The sequence below is a fragment of the Ammospiza nelsoni genome, chromosome 11, assembly GCF_027579445.1.
Source record: "Ammospiza nelsoni isolate bAmmNel1 chromosome 11, bAmmNel1.pri, whole genome shotgun sequence".
Classification (NCBI taxonomy): domain Eukaryota; kingdom Metazoa; phylum Chordata; class Aves; order Passeriformes; family Passerellidae; genus Ammospiza; species Ammospiza nelsoni.
In genome coordinates this window covers 4,887,932-4,911,256 of record NC_080643.1, presented here as the reverse complement: position 1 = coordinate 4,911,256, position 23,325 = coordinate 4,887,932, and the positions used below count along the sequence as shown (strand labels likewise).

At 45.9% G+C, this 23,325-nt stretch overlaps 2 protein-coding genes across 2 annotated transcripts; one reads left to right on the top strand and one right to left on the bottom strand.

The window, feature by feature from the left end:
- The first annotated feature begins 389 nt into the window (after window positions 1-389).
- Window positions 390-10,466, top strand: ARL6IP5 (ADP ribosylation factor like GTPase 6 interacting protein 5). The gene is made up of 3 exons (XM_059479841.1): window positions 390-659; window positions 8,195-8,412; window positions 8,731-10,466. The coding sequence occupies exons 1-3, from the start codon at window positions 484-486 to the stop codon at window positions 8,901-8,903; spliced, it is 567 nt and encodes a 188-aa protein (XP_059335824.1). The 5' UTR covers window positions 390-483; the 3' UTR covers window positions 8,904-10,466.
- Window positions 10,467-12,548: 2,082 nt separating this feature from the next.
- LMOD3 (leiomodin 3) lies at window positions 12,549-18,866 on the bottom strand. The gene is made up of 3 exons (XM_059480448.1): window positions 18,432-18,866; window positions 15,211-16,605; window positions 12,549-13,079 (listed from the first exon to the last, which is right to left on the bottom strand). Exons 1-3 carry the CDS (start codon window positions 18,726-18,728, stop codon window positions 13,053-13,055), a joined length of 1,719 nt encoding a protein of 572 aa, XP_059336431.1. The 5' UTR covers window positions 18,729-18,866; the 3' UTR covers window positions 12,549-13,052.
- Window positions 18,867-23,325: the final 4,459 nt, after the last annotated feature.

Genomic DNA, 23,325 nt, shown 5'->3' with positions numbered 1-23,325 from the left:
TAGACAAATTCTATTGTCGAAATTATCAGGAGGCTTCAGTTACTTTGCAAAAGGTGAGAAAATTCAGCTTGAAGACACCAACCCCACTAGCAGAGCCCCCCTGCCATGGGACAGACACTCCTCAGAGCCTCCTTGGCTGGGGCTGACACTTCTCGTGGTGCCCTCCCCGCTCACCCCTTGTTTCACAGACGATGCCAAGCGGCTTCGCCACGTGAATGCCCTACGTGCATCACCACTCGCTGAAGGAACAATGAATTTACAGCGGTTATTGACAGCAGCCCCTGTCAGCTGCCAGCCCTGGGCGGTGACACACGCCTGTCCCTTGTGCTGCTGCTCGTTCAGCAGCGCGGAGCGGCGGGGCCGGAGCGGAGCGCGGCCGCTGTCGGTGCCGGTGCCGCCCCGGTACCGCCGTCGCTGTCGGTGCCGGAGCCGCCCCGGGGCGGTGCCCGGCGCTCCCGAGCCTGCGCGGCGGCGGCGGCGGCCATGGAGGTGCAGGTGGCCCCGCTGCGGGCCTGGGACGATTTCTTCCCCGGCTCGGACCGCTTCGCCCTGCCCGACCTCAAGGACATCTCGAAATGGAACAACCGCGTGGTCAGCAACCTGCTCTACTACCAGACCAACTACCTGATGGTGGCCGCCGCGCTCGTCTCCATCGTGGGGTCAGTGCGCGGCCTCGCGGTGCGGCCGCAGGGCCGGGGCGGGCGGTGCGGTGGCCGCGGTCCCGTGTCCCCTGTCCCCGGGTATGGGCTCTGCGACCCGGCCCGGTGCCACGGGAAAGGGCCCGGCCGGGATGTGAGAGTACAGGGGCGGGGGAGCTGCCCTTTCCCTTCCTCCTTTCTCCTTTTCCCCTCTTTTCCCCTTACCCTTTTCCCTCCCCTTGCCCCTTCCCGCCCCTCCTTAAACCCCCGGTGTGGTTTAAAAATGCAGCGGCCTGGTTTACAGCCTCCCTCGGCGCTCGGTGGCAGCGGGGTTTGCGGTGTGTCGGTGGGGTGTGCCCGGCCCCAGGGCTCCCTGTGTGTTATCTCCCTTTCCCACGGGCTGCTCCTCCGGCCGGTGCCCGGGGCGGGCGCTGCGGGCACCGCGCTCGGCCGAAGGCAGCGATGCTCGGGGTGCGGGCTGGCGCTGCTCGCCGAGCCGCATCCTGCGCAGCGAGCTGTGCTTCCTCCCCAGCCTGCCCAGCGGGGCTGCTCAGGCTGAGACACGCTCAGCTTGGAATTTAAAAAATGCATCGGTAAATTCTGCTCTCTGTTACTGTCCTAAAGTAATGTTCAGGGCAAGCCGTTCTTATTTCTGATCTAGCTCATACAGAAAAAGTTCGCTATAAAATATATGAAGTACCCCTTCATTTCCTTCCTGTGGACAGGATTCAGACCTTAGAGGTAGGACCATCTGCTATTGTGTCACACCCAGCATTCCTAAAGGGAATAAGGAAATAACCTTATAATCACCTTCTGAATCAAAGGCTATGTGACCTATGTGACTCTATTTCAGGTACTGCTCTAGGATCTTTGGTCAGAAAGCTCTTAAGCAAGACATGCAGCAGAAATGATGATTAAGCTTTTAATATGGAAACTAAAATACTCCACTCTTCTCAACAAGCAACGCACAAATGCTTAAATTGGAGAACTGCCCAGCCACCAGGCCAGAGTGGCTTTGGCTGAAGTACATCTTATCTCTTATGTTGCAGAGGCTTAAAGTGATTCCCCTAAATCAATTTTTTTTTTTGCGGGGGGTAAGCATTCTGCATCCTGTCAGGGCTTCTGAAGCTGTTGACCCAGCATCTAAGTTGATAAAGATTCTGTGGCTCACAAGAGACTTTGACTTGTGCTCAGTGGAAGGATAGGCTCAGAATCCTGCATTTTCTTCTTGATGTATGTGGTAGTTTTAGGTTCAGTATAGCAGCATAGGCCTTGTTCTTGTCTATTTTGGTGGGGATATGTCACAGTAATCTTACAGACTACTAGGCTAGCAAAATGAGACTTCCATGGTCTTGCTGTTCTTCTCTCACTTCGTTCTAGACTTGTGTGTTCATTACCCTCATTAGCAGCACGATGCTGTAGCCAGCTCTCAATGAACAGATAAATCACAGAGTCCCTGGAAAGCAGGGGGACAGCTCTTCTGCCCAAGAAGATGGGAAAAGACTGTAAATAATTTTGGTATCTCCAAACGGGGTATCTCCCTGTAAAACAGGGATGGCAGCAGCTTTTACTGACCCTCCTAAATTCCTGCTTTTGAACTCTGATTGCTTTTCTTCAGATCAAGGGAGATTTATCTCCCACTTGTTTCCTACTAATGTGCTGAGGTGGGAGGTGGAGGAGGAAGAGAGCCACAGAAGATGGAAACTAATATCAGAACTGCAACTATAATATCTTAATATTGAGTGATAACCCTCTGTGTTGAAAACTTATGGGTGAACAAGACCTGAAGTGGGATCTTTATCTCACGTTCTTTTATTGCATGTCTTAAGAGTCTTTGGTATATGATGAACCTGATTCTTCTAACATAGAAGTAAAATCAGATGGGAGAATAATTCTGAAGAAAATAGGATAATATCTCAAAAAAGAAAAGGTATCCATTTCTTGTAATAAAAATACTTTTCATTTGGCCAGACTGTGGCTTTGGAGGAAAGGTAAAGAAAGTTCTCCTGGTAAATTTAAACTGATGACTAAGTTGTCTTTCACTTCATTCTGTAATGGGCAGGAACCCCTGATAAATGATGAATCATGGCTTTTTAGGAACTCCAGGGCTGTGTCCAGGCCTAAGGGCAGGATTATTGGAACCACTAACAAAGTGGTCTTCCTGTGATCAAAACTAAACCTATGACCAACTCTACCTGCTCATAAACCGTCTAATTGTATAGACAGACTTGAAATGCAAGGATGATATTTTCAGCTGTTGCAGTACTGTGGTTGTGCTGGGCTGACACAGAAATTGTAGCCCAGAGCTTTCTTGCTACTGGAAACACTTTCTGCCACGGCTTTAGTTTCCTGCCCCTCCTACAACAAAGCTGAGCTCTCCAGCCTTTTACCTTCTCTCCACAAGGTGTGGAATAACCTTACCACGAGCACAGTGGAATTGTAATGATCTTTTCTGCATGGTGTCCCTGCCCTTCTCCCTCCATTTGCCTTCTCCTGTAGCTACTCTTACCTGTGAATTAAGTTGTGCTTTGCAGTAATGCAGATTTTACTTTCAGCCTACAGGACTGGGTAGAAAATAATAAATCAGTGAACAAGAAACTAAAATTTGTGAATTAGTGCCACTCCACAAATACAGGCTGGTGGTAGCAGCCACACTCCCTCCCTGCAAATTCCTTTAAGGACTCTGGACTTGTCTGCCTTTTCTTTTCTTCCCCCCTACAATTCTGTTGCAGTAGACTGCTGATAAAAAACAAGCTCTTGACAAAACTCTGCCCTTTCTCCTACTTATAGAAGAACTGGACTCCCTGTTCTTACCCTGAGGTAGGGCCCTGTCATTGTGAGTCCTGTATGAATTTTCATTAAAATCAGGGCCTTCAGTGCCTCCCACATCTTGAAACTTCCCTCAAACAGTCAATTTAGTTAATAAGTGAAATTTGTCTGTTCTTCCACCTACTCCAACAAGGCCTCTCTTATCATGTAGTTCAAACTTAACTACTTTAAATTCATGTAATTTCATCTAGGCTTTTGTTGCCATGTACTTGCTAAAAATCAGCTTCAAAATCTGACAGTTTTAAAAAGCGTGCTGAATTTTGGAATGCTGCATCAGAGTGCTCATTCTGTCTTGGAATAATATTCTCCTTGCAGCCTGAGGTTTGATGTCTCTTTCCTTTGCCACTTCTTCAAAACATCTGCTGTCCATCTGTACAACCCCAGCAGTCAACAACTGTGTCATATTTTTTTTCCATATTTCTTCCCCAGATCTCTGCCTTAGCTGATGTCCTTGTAGGGATCCCCTTTGCTGAAACAGAGGCTCCAGCGCAGCAAAATGTTTAGTTGCTCTCATGCTTGATGAAAAGCTAAGAATGAGTGAGCAAAACACATAATTTTAAATCATGTTGCATAATAATACTGGTGCATAACTTCATAAAGGTCTGGCAGTTCTGCAGGCAAGGAATCTGTCTCCTGTTGTCAAAGCCATGAAAGTGAGCAACAGTAGGTACAGAAGCATTGCTAAATCCATGGATGCTGAGGACTATCCCTCAAGACAATGTGCTATTTATAGTTTTGTGTGCTACCTGTAGTTACAGCTGCATAACCTCAGTGAAGCTCAAAGTATGGGGAGAGAGGAGGCAGAACTTCATCTTTCAAGTTATTTAAATTAATACAAATGAGCACATTTTAGTGCTCTGACCTGCCCACTGCTTGGGCCATGGTGGAGCAAAAAGCCTTCTAAGAAGGAATTTTCATGCTTATTTCAGCCTAACTGAGCTGCTCTAAATTAAAAAAAAAAAATGTTCTCAATAACTGCCAGTCTCCTACTCAGTGCCTTTGTTCAGACTTGCCTGGTCACATGTGAAAGAAACAGATGTGACAGCAACTGCTGAATAATCACCCCAAGACAGTCATCTAAAATGGAGATGATATGAGGATGGAGCTATCTTGCTTTTGCTTTTTATGTGGCCTATCCTATTTCTGGGCTTGTGCTGCTGGAGGCTCCTTGCCTTACACAAAGAATGTGCCTTGCCAAGCTGTTCTTTCCCTGTGCTACAGCTGTGTGTCCTCCCCCTCTCCTGCTGTAAGCTGTGCACAAGTGTGCAGGTAGGAAACAGCCTGACAAGAACAGGGGATGTGATAACTCACTGAAAGCAGAGCTTTTTGTGTTTTCCTGCTCCTGTGTGAGAATTCTGACCTGTTTTGTGATGCATGTAGGGCACTGCCTAGAGATATGAGTCTAATTCTTAAAAAAAAAGAAAATATTTAATCTTCATCTGTTTCTGCTGGCCAGGGGTAGCTGCCAGTACTTCTTTCCACACAAGTGCACCCCCAGCATGCCTGCTCTCCTGAGGCTGCTTCTACCAGTACAAAGTGTCCTGTGGTCCTCCTTGACACAGGACAATGCCCCTGTCCCTGCAGCCATCCAGCATGTTTCTTTCCATGTGTTTGTTTTCCCTGTCTCTACTTTGTATCTAGGTGGATGTTGAAGGAAGCCTGGTGTCTGCAGGGAGCAGGAAACTGAATCTGGGTGATGGCTTTTCCCGGTCACCTTGTCCCAGCTGTACTGGAGGTCACAGGCTTGTACCCTGTCACCACAGAAGACAAAGGAGATGATCCAGCTGGGGTGCTCTGAGCTATTGGCACCCCCAAATGCTGTTAGTCCTGCCACACTCACTACTTTTGGGGTCAGAGAAGTTAGTAGGTTTTATGTCCAACCTAAAAGAGTTTTTCTTCCCCTAAATCCTCTGAGCGGTATAAACTCAAGTCACCTTACCCTTGCCATGCTGGTAGTTCTGTGCATTACATTTTTAGGTATTTGAGGTCTCATAAATCCCTGCTAAAGGGAATTATATTTAGAAAGTATCTTGTAACATACTTAATGGCTGGTCACTTACCTTTCCTCTGCATCTCTGAAAGACTTCCAACCTCCTTGCCTGAGCACAAATTTGTCCTCTTGTGTTCTGACCTCTGGATAAATGTGGCCAGTATCAGTGTTAGTGGTTCAACAGTAAGGTGACTTCTAGAACTGTTACACAGCTCTCTTTTTCCCCAGTTTCTGTTGTTCTAAAATTACATATCCCTGTTTTTTCCTTTCTAGTTTTTAGCTATTGTGCTATTGAGAACAGCGTGCCAACAGATCCGAGTGAAACTGGACAATGGAGTTCTGCCTTCCTTAATACTGCCATTGTTGTAGAAGAATTTTCTACATCTGAATGTCTAGGATAATCTTAGATAGTGCTGTAAATCGTGCTGTGGGTGAGTGAAGCAGTAAAGGGTGGCTTTGGCAATGACACCCTGTCCAGCAGTGTAATCACCAGCAGTGAAGTCTGTGGACACATGGCTGATAATGTGAATGCTGGTTTTCAGTGGCAACTGTGATCCCCATCTGTGTTCATTTGGCTCTGAATGCCTTCACTTGATACTTCTGCTCACTGTTCCCTTGTACACATTGGAATGCAGCCCACTTCAGAAAACATGTGATCCAAATCACTCTCCTCAGAAAAGAGGGATCTTCTGAATGCATTCTCCCCTCACCCCTCTTCATGTCCCTTACAGCCAGGCAGCGACACAGAACCTGGGTAATACCAGAAAGAAATGTAGAGCAGAGAAGTCTTTGTCTCTTCTCATAAATATGGAGGGATGGTTCTTCACCACAAGTTTCTGAAGTTGTAACAAGAGTAACAGGAAATGTAGATAAGGCTTTGAGAGTATTTTCCAGGCACATGGAAAGTGTAGAGTGGAGCTCTGCCTAGATCTTTGTTGCTTTCCGGATTATCTTGTCCATGGATTTTCAGCAACAACAACAACAAAAAAGATTGCTGTGAGTTGTGTGAGTTTGGCCATTGCTGCTCCAAGGCAGCTGAGGTGTGGAGGTGAATCCTACTTTAAGAATCTCACATGTCCAGTGGTACATATATAACCCAGGCACCAGTGTGGTCCAGTCATGAGTCACCCTCCTCCTGCTGCTAAGGAGCACAAATGAAACTGATTTCTTTCCAGAGCAATTCTGTTCACTTTTTCCAGCCTGGAAACTTTAGATTGACAATTCAGAGCTAAATATAATCTGGCTGGCTGCAGGGAGTGACTCAAATGCAACAAGCAAGTCTGGCCTCTCACCACTTCCAAAAAGCCCGATTGGCTTTTCAGCATGAGTAGCAGAAGCAGGTGGGGAACTACTCTGAATTTTAATCTTTTTCTGTCCAGCTGTCCTATCCCCTGCTGGCACAACTGACTTGAAGAATCAAGAGCCATTCCTTGCTGTGAAATAATTCTTGGGGGTTCTTCCTGCTCCACGAAAATGCTCCCTAGCACTGCAGGTAGTGTTGGCAGTGCCAGAGCAGATTTCTTCTGCCTGGGCCGGATGTGAAGCACAGACCACAAACCATAACATCCTCCTTGGCAGTGGGGAGGAGTGGTGAGTCACTGGCCATGGTAGCTTTGGAGCAGCAGGATGAGCTGCAAAGTCTGCAAGAGTAAACCTTGAGCGTGTCTTGCTTTACTGTCATACTGCTGCCATAGCTGTAATAGCCCCAAGGCCTCAGCTGCTGTGTAATCAGATCAGTGCATGCCAAAGCCAGAAAATCAGAATGCACACAAATTCACATAACTTAATAGTACTTAAGTGAAATGCCATAGAGCCTGGACTCTGGGTGAGTTCAGAAACAAGCTCAGCAAAGTCATTGCTGAACTCTTGATTCTGAACAAGCTCTAAATACCTGGGGATGTGGTTTGAGCAGGTGACGTTTCTGCCTTTGTCCAAAAAAGGATTTGCTGTTTATAGTCCAGAGCTGATCCACTCCATGGCTTGGTTTGCTTGGAAACTGATAACAATAACAGAACACAAACCTCAGCAGTGACTGTCTTGCCCAGCCTGGCTCTTCTTCCTGTAAGACCTTTATCACATACTCCAGCTCCTTCTGACTCTCAGGCATGCTTGCTTGACACTGGGCTTCCATCTGTTGTGCTACCAGTGGAAAGCTACTTTTGCAGGTTCATACAATTTTTTTTGGAATGTAAACCAATGAGAAGGTTTATTCAGAAATGAGAAGTAGTGAAATAACTTCCTTTACTCAGTGTTCTACCTTTCCCATTTTGCAAACCTAGACAAGATAGCAAGAAGAGCTAGTTCATCTGAAGGCCTAGCCTGAGCCTGGTTTTGGTCATGTGAAGGGAGAAGATCAGTCAGTGTTGTCTCCATCTGCTATCTAGATATGCTGACTCTGGGTGTGATATCAAATGAGTTGATTGCAGAGGTAGGAGGGGTCCTGGTGGGCAGTGCCTCTATGATGATGTGCTGCAGAAATTCATCATCCTGAGCTAAGCTCAGGAAGAGAACATAAAGATTATCCAAATTCAACACTAAGGGTTTCTTCTTCAGTTGTACTTCTTTCTTTTTTAGCTCCTGCTAAAGACCTTGGTGAAGATCTTCACAACAGCAACTTCCTTTTCAATGCTTTACCTCCCTGGCAACATTACCACTGAGCAGGCTGATCCTCTATGGACACACAAGTCATGAAGGTGCTGAAACTGAACTCTTTGGTTGTTGTTCCTCTTCTCTCCAGGTTTCTGAGTCCCCTGAACATGCTCATTGGTGGCACTGTGGTGGTGCTGGTGTTCCTGGGCTTTGTGTGGATGTCACACAACAAGGATGTGCTCCGCAAGCTGAAGAAGCAGTACCCAACCACGTTTGTCCTGGCCATCATGCTGTCTAGCTACTTCCTGATCTCCTACCTGGGAGATGTCATGGTGTTCATGTTTGGGATCACGCTTCCTCTCCTCTGTGAGTATTTGTTCTCTTCCCTGGGGGGCTGGAGATGTGTGACTTGAGCTTTCTCAACCAAGTCTGCAGAGTCTAAGTCAGCTGTTAACTTTGCTATCTGTGTTTAAGTGGTCCCAAAGCAGAACTGGGGGAGGGGACACAAAGCAGCACAAGCCATCTTTGATGTTATTATTAAATGGATACCTGTGGTTACTTCAGCAGTCATTGATACATCATCATCTTCCAGTGATGTCACAGTGCTGGGACATGTCTTAATTGCTGCAAGAACTATTCATTCCTTGGGCATTAGCAATTAATGAGGGTGTTTTTGTCATGCAGTGATGTTTGTCCATGCTTCCCTGAGGCTCAGGAACATACAGAACAAGCTGCAGAACAAGATGGAGGGGATAGGCTTGAAGAAGACCCCGATGGGCTTCATTCTGGATGCTCTAGAACAGCAAGAGGATAGTATCAACAAACTGGCTGACTACATATCTAAAGTGAAGGAGTAAGCAGCTGCAACGTGGCATTTCTGCCTGTTGCAGGAGTGTAGTTGCTATTTACTATTGTTCAAGCTTGCTTTCAGTTTATGTACAAAACAGGAAATGCATGTGGTACAGGTTAATAGTTGCAGGATACAGGTATTCCAAGGTCTTCAGGGCTCCTCTAAGAACATACAAACAGCAACTTCTTTTCTATTGTATAGCAAAATGTTCTGGTGTTTACACAAATACATACTAACTTAACCATGTTTGCTTGTCTCTTCTTCTGGGGGTAGAGGAGGAAGAGGTAGAAACCTATGGAATGCAGTCTCTCAAACTGACTTGTAGCAAATTGGTCTATTAAAGCAACATCCCTTTGATCTCAGTTCTAAAATATTGCAGTTTAGCCAGGTCATGCTGGGTAGCACCTTTGAGGCTGGTGATGCTCAGATGAGCTGGAATGTATTGCAGGCAGGTATCTCTTGCATCCTCCAAATCCCTCCCTCGGGTGCTCTGAATTACAGAGGCCACATTACCTTAATCCAGCTTAACTGGATGTGGTAAACTTGTACAGTCTGGGTTCCTGTCCTCACCTCACAGCCCTCCTTTAGCAGCCCTGAAAAAATCCAAATAGCTGTAAGCATGAAGAATATACACGGCACTGCCTGCCAGTCCCAGTAACATTTACCTTCAGGCTCTCCAAAATCCTCATCCATAGAGCTGCTCCCCTCTGTAGGAGAGCCAAACTTCCCTGTGTACCAGCTAAACCCTGGCCAAGCATGGGAGAAAAAGAGATAGGTTGGATGAGCTGAGTTCCTACCCCATGGATGTTTTTAAATACTGCTACTTTAGGACTTACCTGCTTTAGTCTGCACAAGCTGTTTGTAGATGGAGGTGTATGTGTGTTCTTGAGCGTGGGTCATCTTTTTCTTTCTTCTCACCCAGAATGCAAAGATACAGGTCAAACATGCATCTGTTGACTCTGTACTTCCAACACTCCTCAAAGGAATAAACTGGATTTCAGGTTTACAAGTACAAGCAATAAATGTCAAGATAAAATTTTTGAAAACCCATTCAAATTCATGAAGATATTTGCCTGTTAAAACTCCTGATGTTGAAAGCAGTGTGGGGGATTCTTTTATATATACACAATTTAACTGCCAGCTCTGATGGAATCATCTTGATAACAGGAGCTTACCAACAACAGGGGGGGAAAGTTGTCCAGGTGAGACTCCATTTCAAATATTCTTGGATTTCTCTTTTCTAACCAAGTAATTAATTTAACAAAAAAGCAAGGATGCTTGAAGTTGAAGCTTTTATGTAACTTGCCATGCTGTTTTCATAGTGAACTGTGTAGAACTCTGAACATGTCATTCCATTTAAGTGTTAAGGTGATCAGTATTTATCAAAAATGTCTGTATATTCCAGCTGAAGAGTCGATGGCCTGTTCCTCACTTGTAGCGCATGGTCTTTGTTTTCAAAAACTGTTTCCACACCTAAAGAACATAGTAGCCTATGACTTCATCATTACAGTAGCATTTTAAAAACTGCACAGTTATGAAGAAAAATAAATTCTAATGGTTGGAAACTCGACCTTGTGCCTGTGTCTGTGGCTGGGGTGGTGGGAGATCTGCTGTCACCCCGTGGCTCATGCCACAAACCCGTGCTGGGGATTAAGCTGCTGGCTTTGTGCTCTGTGTCAGCTTTTTGAGCCCAGGGGACCTCTGAGCTGAAATATTCCAGCCTTGCTCTTGCATCCTTAAGACAGCTGCTCTACAGAGGTGGAATACTTACAGTATTTCTTCATGCAGCTTTGGTCTCTTACATAACTCAACTCTACTTAACTGGGATTTCAATTCCTGTTAATTACCTGAGAGGGATTTTTGCCTCTAGGATTACTGAGAGCTGTGCCCAGAGCAGTACTGGTACCAGCTCTGCTGCAGTCAAGCTAATGGTGTGATGTCTGTGTGTGCCTCCCTCCTGCTGTGATCACTGAGAGGCTGCTCAGTGGGAGAACGTGGATCAGAGCAGAGTTTCACAGCTCATGCTCTATCCACCCTGGAAACTCATGTTTGGCAGCTTCTGGGTGTAGCAGTAATTGGTACCTGGCAGCTTCAACTGGAGATTGTAAAGCACTATATTACAGCTTTCCTGGGCAGTTACCTGGTGCATTTGTCACCTGCTGCTGTGCTCTGTGCAAAGCCTTGGTTGGAAGTACCAAGCTTCTTCCTTTCCTGCTCTTCACCTTTACAAAAAGAAAGGGCTGCAATGAAAATTTCTCTCTCTTTCTCTCCTTCCTTCCTTCCTTCCTTCCTTCCTTCCTTCCTTCCTTCCTTCCTTCCTTCCTTCCTTCCTTCCTTCCTTCCTTCCTTCCTTCCTTCCTTCCTTCCTTCCTTCCTTCCTTCCTTCCTTCCTTCCTTCCTTCCTTCCTTCCTTCCTTCCTTCCTTCCTTCCTTCCTTCCTTCCTTCCTTCCTTCCTTCCTTCCTTCCTTCCTTCCTTCCTTCCTTCCTTCCTTCCTTCCTTCCTTCCTTCCTTCCTTCCTTCCTTCCTTCCTTCCTTCCTTCCTTCCTTCCTTCCTTCCTTCCTTCCTTCCTTCCTTCTTTCTCTCTTTCTCTCTTTCTCTCTTTCTCTCTTTCTCTCTCTTTCTCTCTCTTTCTCTCTCTTTCTCTCTCTCTTTCTTTTCTTTCTCTTCCCTGCTATATGATGCTTTAAAGCTATTTGCTCTCTCTTGGGCAATACAGAAATCAGCTTTCCCAAGTTTGCAAGCAGAAGCAGAGCTGAGAAGGAGCTTTACAGGTCTGGAAGGTGGAGATTGGAAAGAGACCTGGTGATAGGTACCAAAAGGAGAAGAACAAGTAAAAATTTGAACAAGTGACAGCAGAGACTACCTTGGATTTAAGAGGTCTTGGACATTGCTGATACTACGGGACTATTAAAATAAAAGGGGGAGCAGGGAAGGACTGGGATTTAGCTGCCAGGGGAAGGTTGCTAAGAGTTACCACTCAGAGATGAACTCACCTGAAGGAAATCCTGCCAGGAGCTACAAAGCTGTGCCTTTGGATCAAGCAGCCCCAGGAAGGTAGATTTTAGCACAGGGAAAGCCTTTGTTCTTTCCCTGTGCCTTTTAGCTTTAGAAAACAAAATAGCCCCTAAAACAATTGGTCTCTTTCACAAGAATGTGACTTACCTGTAGCTGCTGTACAAGAAAGGCAGCAGAAGAACTTAATGTGATCATAAAGAGGGAGGGAAAAAAATATCACAAAAATATTAAGGAAAAATTGAGTTGTGTATATACAGGTTTTACCCCTTCAAATCCAGCCCTGCCAGGATGTGACACACTATTCACACATCATACTAGGAGGAATTAGGTGTTTCTTAAACCCCTGGAATAGTGGTGAGGCTCATCCTCCTGCCACAAACAGTGTGGAGAGAGACCTAAAATGGCATTTCAGTGCTCTCCAAGGTGGCTGCAATTAAGGATTACAGTAAGACCATGGTGAATCACAGGGAATGAACATCACAGTTCTCAAAGCAGAGCATGGCATCATCTTTTAAATGCTGATCAGGTAAATATCCACTAGACATTGTTCTGAAATAGAGGGAGCTTGGAAGGTGTTTGTTGTACCAGAGCAATTGTTCTGTGAGTGCTTTTTAGCAATGGAAGTGCTGCACACTTCTTACAGAGAGAGCTTTATTTCATTTCTGTTTCCTTAGCCTAAAAAATGAAGCTGTATACATAGAAACCAAATACATTTCTCATGGACAAGAGAGTAATAAAGTAGCATGTGTGTGAAAAGAAAGATAAGATAAAGCACAGCGTGTTCCTGCAGAATCTGGCAGCAGAAGGACAACGTGGAAGCAAAATAGTTTGCTGACAAACTAGAAAGACAAGGTTATTGATGCCTCTGAGAAAATACTCCCACAACAATCTGAAGCCTCAGATCCACTTGGCAGACAGATGGCAGCAGGATTGTTTGATACCTGATGGAAACACTTAGCAGTGACTTTTCCCATGCCAGCCGTTTTCAGCACACTCACACAAGTGTGTATCACAAGCTTTGTTCCCAAAGAGTTGAATACACCACCTGGCTTCTGCAGAAAACATCTGCTGAAACAGTTGTAAGCAAAATTTGAGTAGTCCTTATTCCAAGTTGTTTTCTTCAGGTCAGTCTGGTCTCTCACTCCAGCTGCTTTGGCAACGGCACCTGGACAAGGACAAGAAGTGTTAGGAGGAGGAAATTTCTCAGCCTTATTTACCAGGCCAGTTTAGTCCAATACAAACCCCCAGAAACTAAAATATAACAGCTGGGAACTCTAGGAGCTCTAATTGGGAGCTCTCTTTTGTTTAGAATGCCCCAATTGATGTTTGCAATGCTTAAGGTCCAGGAAATCAGTTTGAAGGCCTTGAGTCTCACCACAGAGAGAACAAACACTCAACTCAGCTCAAGCAGCAAAACTCTATCTTAGAAATGAAGCTGAGGGAATTGAGGCAAAAAGGAATTACCAAGATCATGGAGGATGGGGAGAAAACACTCTAATGCCCCAAATCCAAGCCAAGTGGTCTGATGACAGAGGCCAAAAAAGAATCAACCCAAAAATCCCCAAACACTCCACCAAAACAAACCACCCCAAGCCCCCAGTATGTGTCCATAGTTTGATCTTTCCATGGGCTGGGATAGCAATTTTTATCTGGCATATTTAGGATGCACCATGAATTGATCTCTCTATCTTTATCCCCACAGCTGTCATGGATAAAATCCTCCTGATCATTTTGGGGGAATGGCTGGGGTTCAGTACCACCCCTGGCACATGGCAGCACCCAGGTTTCTCAACCATTGCTGTGTAAAACAAGGGCTGTGCCTGTCAGAGAATGAGCTCCATGGTCCCCCAGCCTCCTGAGAGCTGGGCAGGCAGCAGCTCCCACGGCCATGAAGGACCAGCCTGCTGTCACCAGCACAATCTGTGAGCTGTCCTCAAGCAGGTCATCTTGTCTGGGATGTGGAACCAAAATGCAAACCCTAGACTGGCCCAGAAAGGCCAGAAATGCCCTGGGGAGAGGCCTTGGCTGCAGCCAAGTTGGAGTGGCCAGCAGAAACTCAGAACCCCAAACCTTGCCTACAGGACAGAATGTTCAGGGTAATCCTGGACCAGAATCTGAGGTCACTGCAGAACCTGCACCTGCCAAAATTATCAGGACAGACTGCTCTGTCTGGAATTACTGAGGAAATAATTATTTCTTTGTAGGTATAAATGGAAGAAAAATTAGGACCGCTATATTAAAATGTCAATATTGAAAGAAATTATAATTACAAAATACTACTTGACTATTTTTAACTACAAGGGATTTTCTGTCCTCTTCCTCAAGCCTTGGCAGCACAAAGAGGCATCAAGCTACAAATACATCAGCCAGCTTTTAAGATTTCTTGAATCAATGCAAGGGAATGTAACAGGTCAGGAGAACAAGAGCTTAAATCTGGTGGCCAGCATTTTGAGAAGAAGCCCATGAATTTGGTACCCAAGTGAGACCATACCCAAGAGGCAGTTTTCAGTTTTGGACTGGCATTCTAAAGTCAGGATGATCTTGATATCACTTGAGTTGACTACTGAGCCAATTTTCAGAGGTGAAGTTTTACTAGAAAACAAATATAAAATCCCCTACAGTACCACTACTTTCTTCCCACAACCTTGTTCCATCTTCCCTGCTGGTGGACCTAATTTCTTTTTTCCTGTTAGCACTAGAATTTTGTGATTTATCTACATAAGGACAGACAGAAGAATGAGCAGCAAAGGATCAGTAAAATAATATACTCCTTGTTACTGGGTGAGGCAGGCAGGAGCAGGGCTGCAGAGTGAGTCCAGGCTGGATTTCAGTGTGTGCCAAGTGCTCTCTTGTGTAAAGTGAGAGCTAAGGAAAAACAAAGCTATTGAAGAGAGAAACATGGGGTTTGTGGGGGACTGATGTGAAAAATAATGCCTGTTGTACTCCTGAAATAACAGTCCCATAATACCATGGGTCTGTCATAACTAATACACTATTAGGAGCATAGAAAAGTTGAGTTTCTGTGGGTTTGTTCACCTCCTTAGTGAATTTCCTTTCTTTTACCCTGTGGACGCAGCCAGGGATGCACAAGGCTGAGTTCCCTGCACAAGCCATACCTCAGTGCTGCTGTGAAACAACCACCTGCACACCAGGAGTGGCAGCCTGACACAAAAAGGTGACAATGCCACGTGCAGGTGCATTTGCCAGCCCTGCCAAAGCCCAGCATTTCCAGCCAGGTCTCAGAGCACAGCAGGTGAGTGCCTTTTCCCCCCTCGGAGGCACCACTCTGCACGTACCGGCCTGAGATAGGCGACGTTGCTCTGGCGGATGTCGTTGAGGAGCTGATCTCTGGGGGTTATTTCCACCAGGGGAGGAGGTCTTCTCCTGGGAACTGGTTTGAGTGTTTTGATGACGTCCTTGAGGTTGGTTTTCTCAGCAGGCTCCACGTACTCTGGCATGGGGGGTTTGCGCTGGGTCTTCTTCAGCTTCACCACTTTGAAGCTGATGGGCTTCTCCCTGCACGGCTGCTCGGGTGCTGGTGGCCTCGTGTTTTCCTGCCTTTTGTTCAGTGACACAGCTGCAGGGACGGGGGGTTTGGGGGCTTGTGGGGGCTCCTGCATCCTCAGTTGGGACAGCGGTACCCCCAGCATCTCCCACATCCCAGGAGGCAACCCAAGTCCATTCTCCAGCATGGCTATCAACTCCTTCTGCTCCTTCATCTGCTGCTGCCTTTGCCCCTCCTGCCTCTTTTGCCTCTGCTTGTCCAGGTTCCTGCTGAGCAGGTTGGTCACCACCATCCTGGGCCCCGGCAGCTCGAAGTGATAGCCCATTTTGAGGAGGGTGTTGTTGGCTTTCAGCAGCCTGGCAATCTCCATCTCTGCCTGGTGGCCCAGCAGGCCGCGCTGGTTGTGGAAGCGGAGCTCGGTCAGCGTCTCGTTGTACTGCAGGCAGCGCATGATGGCCACGATGCCCTTGCCAGAGATGAAGTTGGAGTCAATGTTCAGGGTGGTGATGCTCCTGTTCTCCCTCAGCATGTTGGCCAGCGCGAACGCCACGTTGTCGTCAGCCCCCACGTTGGCCAGGCTGAACGTTTTTATGTTCTTGTTCTTTTTCATGGCGTTGACAAAATCGATCAGCATTTCCTTGGGGACGTTTTCTATGTTGTTCAGGTTGAGCTCCTTCACGTCTGGATTGTTTTTTCGGACTTTCTCCAAACTGTCTTCTAAATTGGTTTGATTTCCTGAGGGCCTGGCACTTATCTTCATGAAGCTGGTATCCAGCGCTAACTTCTGGGGGATGTTCAATTTCGATATTTTCTTTTCATTTTCCTTGGGCTTGTCTTTGATTTCTCCTGGTTCTGTAACTGGCTTCTGGCTTATCTGGTTGAGGTGACTGTTCTCATTGGTGTAATTCTCCTTTGTTTCCAATTCAGTCTCATTTTCTTCTTCCTCTTCTTCTTCCTCATCATCATCTTCCTCTTCTTCCTCCTCCTCTGTGTCTTCTTTCTCATCCTCCTCCACCACTCTCTCCTTATCACTTCTATCTGTCTTTGAGTCCCCAGGTTGTGTTCTTGACTCGGACACGTGCTCATTTTGGTAATGTCTCTCTTTTCCCTCTGTTCCTGGCATCCTCCCTCCAGCCACCTCTCCACCGCTGCCGGCCTCTCCTTCCATCTCCTCCGCAGCACTTCTCTGAGGAAGACAAAACCTCACAGCTGAAATAGTTGCAAAACATCTTTGCTACAATAACTTTCTGCTCAAATAAACACAGAGCAGCTGGATTTAGATCCCTCTATGCCCATACAATAGAGAATAATCCTTAAAAGTGTCACTGCTGGAAATTCAGGCCGCACCAGCTTGCTTGGGAACACTGGAACAACTTGTTCCTAAAGAAGCTGCAAACCAGTTTCTCATCTTTGCCTACTAAATTAAGTCCTAACAATTAAATCCTGAACATATTTAATGATATGTTAACATAGTCTTTGAACCCTTCTGGGGGTTGAGAGTTTCTGATCCAAAGTCTCTTTTTGGATTTAGTGTAATCTTTATAATTTCTTTGACAAGAAAGTTTCCTTTGTATGCCACAAAGCACTGGACATCGGTGTGACCCCCTGATGGTTTGCTCAGCCCAAGGAGGAGTGAAGAGGGCACATTGTGACCACTGTGGAATCATCAGAATCATCGGCACAAGGGACAACAGGGCCACCTGCCCTGGCAGTCCCAGAGCATCACACCTAAGGCAGCACCTCACTGAAGACAAAACATTAGCTCAGTTTGGAGTCCAGAGATAAGAATGCAGCCCCTGCACAAAGCAGCTGCAGGGCAGTGAGGCTTCTGCCATCCAAATAAATTAGCTGCAAACATCTACCAATTCTAGAGACACTCCTTGCTGAGATTTTTCTTTGTCAAGCATCTTTTTGCAAGTGGTTCCTCCATCACAGAGAAATGCTAATAAAGCACTAATAAAATCAAGCTATTTCCCTGAGATTTTCTCTCTTCAGGCAGGACAGTGCCATGGCTTGGGCTGAGCCCAAAGTCAGACAAAATGGTCCCAGTCACTTCTGCCCTTGGGGCTGTGGTGGTGAATGGGTTTGGGATGGGGATTGATGGACCAGCTGTGAATGCAGCAGCCAGGTCCACACCCAGGTTTCAGATTTAACCTCTGAAGTGTTTACAAAATTGTTTCTTTGAGCATAAGAGTGCAGGAGAAAAAATCCCACAGATTTCCCCTGGTCTCCAAAGGCAGCCCATGAAACCTGCCTTGGGAAGTCTGGGATGTGCCACACTGGTGAGCATTAGCAAACCGCTGATATTTAAAACAAAAATAAAATAAATCAGTCGCCTCAAATTCACTTCCAGTGAACTTCACATTCAAGTATGGATGTGTTTCATCTGGCCAAGTTTCAATTCTATTAACCTATTTTTAAGTGTAGCCCTCATCCTGAAAGATATCTAAGTATGACCTTAACTTCATTTAAAAGTCATGGGGATAGTCAAATAAATTTAAGCATTGTATTGAGTATGGTTGAACTAGTTCAAGAGTTTGCATGCTTGGTTGTTAATGTTTCACCCTGTTAAAATACAGTGGTTTGGGATTTTTCTCCAGTACATAATTAAATTCTGTCAATTAATAATTTAATTTGTATGATTAATATAATCTTCCACGGAAAAGCAACATGGTGTTCTTCCATATGCAAAATCAAACTAATTAGAGTTACATCCTCCAAAACTGATCTTGTGACAGTTTCTCAGTGATTTGCTTTACTCTAATCAGAATTAGGATTTTTTTTCTGTTAAAAAGCTTAAGTAAATATTTGGGAAAAGCAATTAAAAAATTACTAACCCTGACATCAGTCCAAGCTGGATTCTATCACTGATGAGGCTTTTAGGATTAATCTACATTCGTTTGTACTCTACCTTACGTAAGGGACAGAAGCAGAGGCAGGTTAAGGTATTAAAGCTACAAAACAGATGCCATTGCTGATGCATAATAAATATTTGTGATTTCTGCTTGTTACCTCAGAGGGCAGGAGGGTGACAGGAACTCTCTCATCCTCGAGCATGCGTCTGGATGCCTTCTGCCAGTACAGGTAATCGACCAGGGACCTGTGGTCGAAGCTGCCCGTGGGGGGTTTCTCTGTCTGATCCCTCTGTATCATTCCAGTTGGGATTTCAGGGTCTGGGGCCATGACTTCCATCTCACTCTGCAGCTCCTTCAGCTCCTCAGGGGACAGGTTAGCCAGGATTTCATCTTCATCAATGTCCTCGGGACACACATCTTCGTCGGAGTTCTGGCCAAGTTCAGACATGTTCATTCTCCCCTCCTTCCTCTAACACTTTTTAAACCTAAAGAGAAAGATAAATTTCAAAGGATTTTCTTTTTTATCCCCCTCACTAGCAGTAGTTATCTGGTTAAAATGAGCAGTTCATGTTTTGGTCCTGAGCTGTGGCAGCTCCTGGGCTCAGTGTGGGACACAGCCCGTGCAGCTGAGTCTATATTAAGCTGCGCTTGGCTGGATAAAGAGAATTTATAGCGATGCTCCATTTTCAGCAACCTGTCAGCTGTGCAAACCCTTCTGACATTTCAGTGCAGCTGGTGCGTCCCCCACGGAGGGAGGCAGGAGACAGACATGTTCCAGAGGATTCCTGGGACACTGCACTGCTCAGGGCGGAATCACCAGAGCAGGATGAAGGGACATCAGCGGCACCTGTGAGATGTGCAGGTGAAATCTGGCCTCTGGGAAGAATCAGCAAGGTTTCTGTGTCCATAACATCTCCAATCTATCTCAAAAGGACCGGAGACCACAGGCCCTGCACTGCCTTAGGCCAGGTCTAAGCCCTGGCTGTCACAGGGGGTTTGGTGAGAGTGCAGCCACCCTCAGCTGGTGACCTCTCCCAGAACTCACATCCTGGTCTGGGGAAACTCCTCCAAGGTGGAAAAAGGAGGGTAGAGCTGGTACAACATGCCCCTTGTGCCTGGGGACAGAGGTCCATGCAAGGACAGGCACCAAACCCTTGGAGCAGGCTGAGTGCTCCCAGGGCAGCGTTTCCCATGGCACATCCCTGCTCCCAGCCAGGGGTAATGCCACTGCCTGCTTCTCAACTGGCCTGGCCTGGCCCTGCCATGAACATCATTTGCACCATCAACTCTTCTTGGCTGACAGCTCATCTCCAGATCATCCTTCTCCTACTTTTTTACCTTTTTTTTTTTCAGAATTAATATGCAGCCACAAAGATTTACTGTTATATTTGTAGACCTGATGTAGCACCCTAAAATCCTTTTTTTCTTAGGTGTCCATTTCATCCAAGTGCCTCCTTCTTTCTTCAGAATACTTTATAGACTGCTAAATTCCCACAGCAAACCTCCAGCATCACCATGTGCATGGTTTCTTTGTAAGAGTAGAGTAGCAAGGGTGGTTCATTTTGCTACTCACAGTTTGGGCCATTCATTGGATTAGGAAGATTTCTTATAATTTCAAATTTTCTTTGCAGGGGTATCAAATCAAATCCTCACCTTGCAAATGCAGCTTCCACAGGAGCAAAACCATGGGGGAGAGGCTCTGAAACCATGCCCTGCCAATTTTTAAACCATATTTCTCATCACAGTCTCAGCCATGCTCTGCTGGAGTCTGCCAGCAGCATGATGATGGTGTCTCTTTGCTGTGTTTTGTAACATGAAACATGGAGCTCTAAGCCCTGTTCACCTCTATTAAAAGTCCATTATCCAAAGGTCCTCATTTGATTCATGCTGTTACACAGCAGGGAAGAGGGCAAAAATTTAGGAACGGCATAAGTGGCAAAGGAAAAGATAATAAATGTTTCTCACTTAAACAAGCCAAGAATGCAATGGCTCCATTTGCCCCTTTAGTATTTCAGGGACGTCCTTATCCTTGTTTTATTTTATGCAGTGGCAAGCACAACAACAGACCCACACATCAATCTATCTGCTCCAGCAGCTCTAACCCCCAGTGATTGCTGCCCATAGTAGAACCCATAAATGGTTTCCTGGTGTTCTCAAATAAATCAGTGCTCCTCAGCAGCCTGCATGCTGCTCCCCCAAACCATGCAGTTTGGGCCCCAGAAGGTGTCTGTTCAGTGCTTGCTGCTCACTTGCTGATTTCTTGCCTGTAAATAAAGCCCCATGCCACCTGCTTGGGTTTCCATGATCTTCAGCCAGGCCATCTTGGGCCATGGTCTTATCAGATCATCCAAGTTAAGCAGGGTCAAACCCATGAATTCCTCTTGAGAAGGAAAACAGGGGTACTGAGAACACTATCAGGTGTTTGGAAACCACTTTTTCTCTTAAGCAGAAATATATCACTTGTCAATACCACCATTAGGAAACTCTAGACTGGGAATGATGCCTTCCCCATCAGATGCAGAGCAAGGGGCTGCCTGGTGACACCTCTCCTGGTGACATGGGTGCTAATCCTACAGATTTCCAAGGTGGGTATCATATTTTGCCTACTTTAGGTCTCTCCTCCATAAATTATGTTTCCAGGATGTACTTCCTTTCTTAACACACTGCTTAGTGTTTTGGTGTTCTGGTAACAGCACATTAGAGGAACAAACAACACCCTGGAGGTGAGGACACGCTCACAGTGGGTCTAAAACACTTTTCCAAGTCTAAACTCCCATCTCCTTCCCAAAAACATTTGTTGGTGCTCCCCTCGGAGCTTTCCAAAACAATCACACATTTCTCAACCTTCATTAAGACAGGAAAGCCACTTCCACTGGTGACACTTGCTATTTCCACACCAATTTGACACTTGTTCAGGAATCCCTGGACTAACAAACTGCTGCACTGCTACCAGAGGGCAGAGCTGTGCTGAGCCAGAGCTGCACTCAAAGCCCCAGCAGAAGACAAGAGAAGGAAAACAGGGGTGCTGAGAACATTATCAGGTGTTTGAAAACCACTTGTGATTGTGCAACAATCACAGAGCAATTCCTACAGGTAATAGCAGCTCAAAACTCACACTAAGCACGTACCCAACAAGCATTAAACAAAAGCACTTCAGACAAAGGATGAGGTCTGCCCTGGGTAATGAACCATTCTTCCTCACTGCTCACCGTTTGTAAGGCGGTACTCACATATGGATGAACTCTGGAATGAAACCAGCAGCCTCTGCTGCAGGATTGCTTCACATCATTGATTTTTTCCCTCATTTAAACATTCTCTTCAAAAATTTCAACCTATCCCTCATGAGAGCCAAAAAGTTGTTCTTATCTTGAATATCAGCAAGGCCTGATTGCTGTGTCACCCCTTGACAGGAGGCAGCCCATGTTTCAAGTGCCTAAAACTGTTCTATTTTTAAGGTAATTGATGCTTGCCACATGCTGTGGCCAAATATTGGAGAGCAATTTCTATAATGTTGGCTTTCATTTTTTTTTTTTGTTATAAATCCCCCCACATTCACTCCCCTCTATTACCAATCCATGGCATTTCCAAGTGCCCCTGGAAGGAGTCAGGAATGTGCCCATGTAACATAACCTTGCAATACCTTTGATAAACTCTTAGGCTGATGGGAGAGTCTAAAATTGACAATCAGTAGCATACAGCAAGCATGCCCAGCAATGCAGTGTAACCCAATACAGGGATTATAAAGGGTCACATGGTGGGGTCTGAACAATAACAACCACTGAGCAATGGGAGCAGTCATAGAGAGACACCCTGTGGGAAAAAAAATCACCCACCACACCTCCAAACTCTTCCAGATATAAATATATCAGATTAAGTTTGCGGCTTAAATAGAGTAAGGACACCTGACTTTGGAGGTATTTGCCCAAGTTGTTTGACAGGGAGCTGCAAAGGCAAACCCTGTGAGAAGCAGCAGGCACAGCAGGCTGGGTCAGGGCAGGAGGGGGCAGAGGGATGGGGATCTGAGCCCTCCACTGCTGCCCCAGCTCAACCAACCCCATGACACTGTGCTGAGATCCCTCATCATCTCCCATGATCTGTCCCATCATCACTGTGTGGATGCCTTGTGATTTCCTCTGCCTCTAGAGAAACAAGCAGAGCTGCATCTCCTGTTTCAGTGGGACCTGGATGCTTCTAATTTGCCTCCCCCCCAAAAAAAAAAAGAGCTTGGTGATTTATTTATTTATTTGAGTTTCCATTTTTAGAGAAATCTGAGAGCAGCTACAGTACCTGTGCAGTAGGAAACAACCTCTGTCATCATCCACCTTCTTGATTACAGCAAAAGAAAACATCAACAAGTGTAGGGAGAAAAGGGGAGCATGGAGAAGGCTTTGGTCATGACAGAAATCAAGGACAGAACATTTCAGCCTGGGACAGGGCACTGACCACCCACAGTGGCCTGCCCAAAGCAATCCTGTAGGGAAATGCATTGGTAAGTCACACGTGTATGCCTAGGTTTGTATCAAAAAGGGTTAAATAATCAGCAAATGGATTTCTAAATAATTTCAACTCTTTAAAGCCATTAAAAAATATCAAAATCCCCCTGGTTTTGGGGTAGCAGACAGCCCCACATATGACTGTTGACCCTGAGATTTTGCTGGTGGGGGTCTGGAGATGACACAAAAGGCAACCGAGCTGCTCCTGGCAGTCTGGGCTGACCCAGGACAAACCTTTGCCCCATTCAGAGCCAAAACCTGTCCCAAATCTGACCCCCAAAGACTGACTTTCTGTGCTTGCTTGCCACTGAACAGCACCACACCTCCCCTGCCATCTCCCTGATCTTTTTTACTGACCACAGTCTGAAGAGGCTGGAGTACAGCCAGGGGGGCTGCTCTGCACCATGTCCTGTTACACAGAGCACTTCTGTGGCTACAGGAGAGAGTTTCTGCTCCCAGATATCACTCATAGCACAAACATGGGCAAAATGCTGAAACGCTGAGCACTGGTTTCTGCTCACTTGCTGTTCTTCTTTCCCAGCTTGTTATTTATGTGAC

Coding starts and splice junctions, on each gene's coding strand:
- LMOD3 (XM_059480448.1), bottom strand. CDS start 18,728: ATGAACATGTCTGAACTTGGCCAGAACTCCGACGAAGATGTGTGTCCC. Junction 16,606..18,431: donor TCACCCTCCTGCCCTCTGAG/GTAACAAGCAGA, acceptor TGTCTTCCTCAG/AGAAGTGCTGCGGAGGAGAT. Junction 13,080..15,210: donor ACGTCGCCTATCTCAGGCCG/GTACGTGCAGAG, acceptor GTCCTTGTCCAG/GTGCCGTTGCCAAAGCAGCT.
- ARL6IP5 (XM_059479841.1), top strand. CDS start 484: ATGGAGGTGCAGGTGGCCCCGCTGCGGGCCTGGGACGATTTCTTCCCC. Junction 660..8,194: donor GCGCTCGTCTCCATCGTGGG/GTCAGTGCGCGG, acceptor TCTTCTCTCCAG/GTTTCTGAGTCCCCTGAACA. Junction 8,413..8,730: donor GATCACGCTTCCTCTCCTCT/GTGAGTATTTGT, acceptor TTTGTCATGCAG/TGATGTTTGTCCATGCTTCC.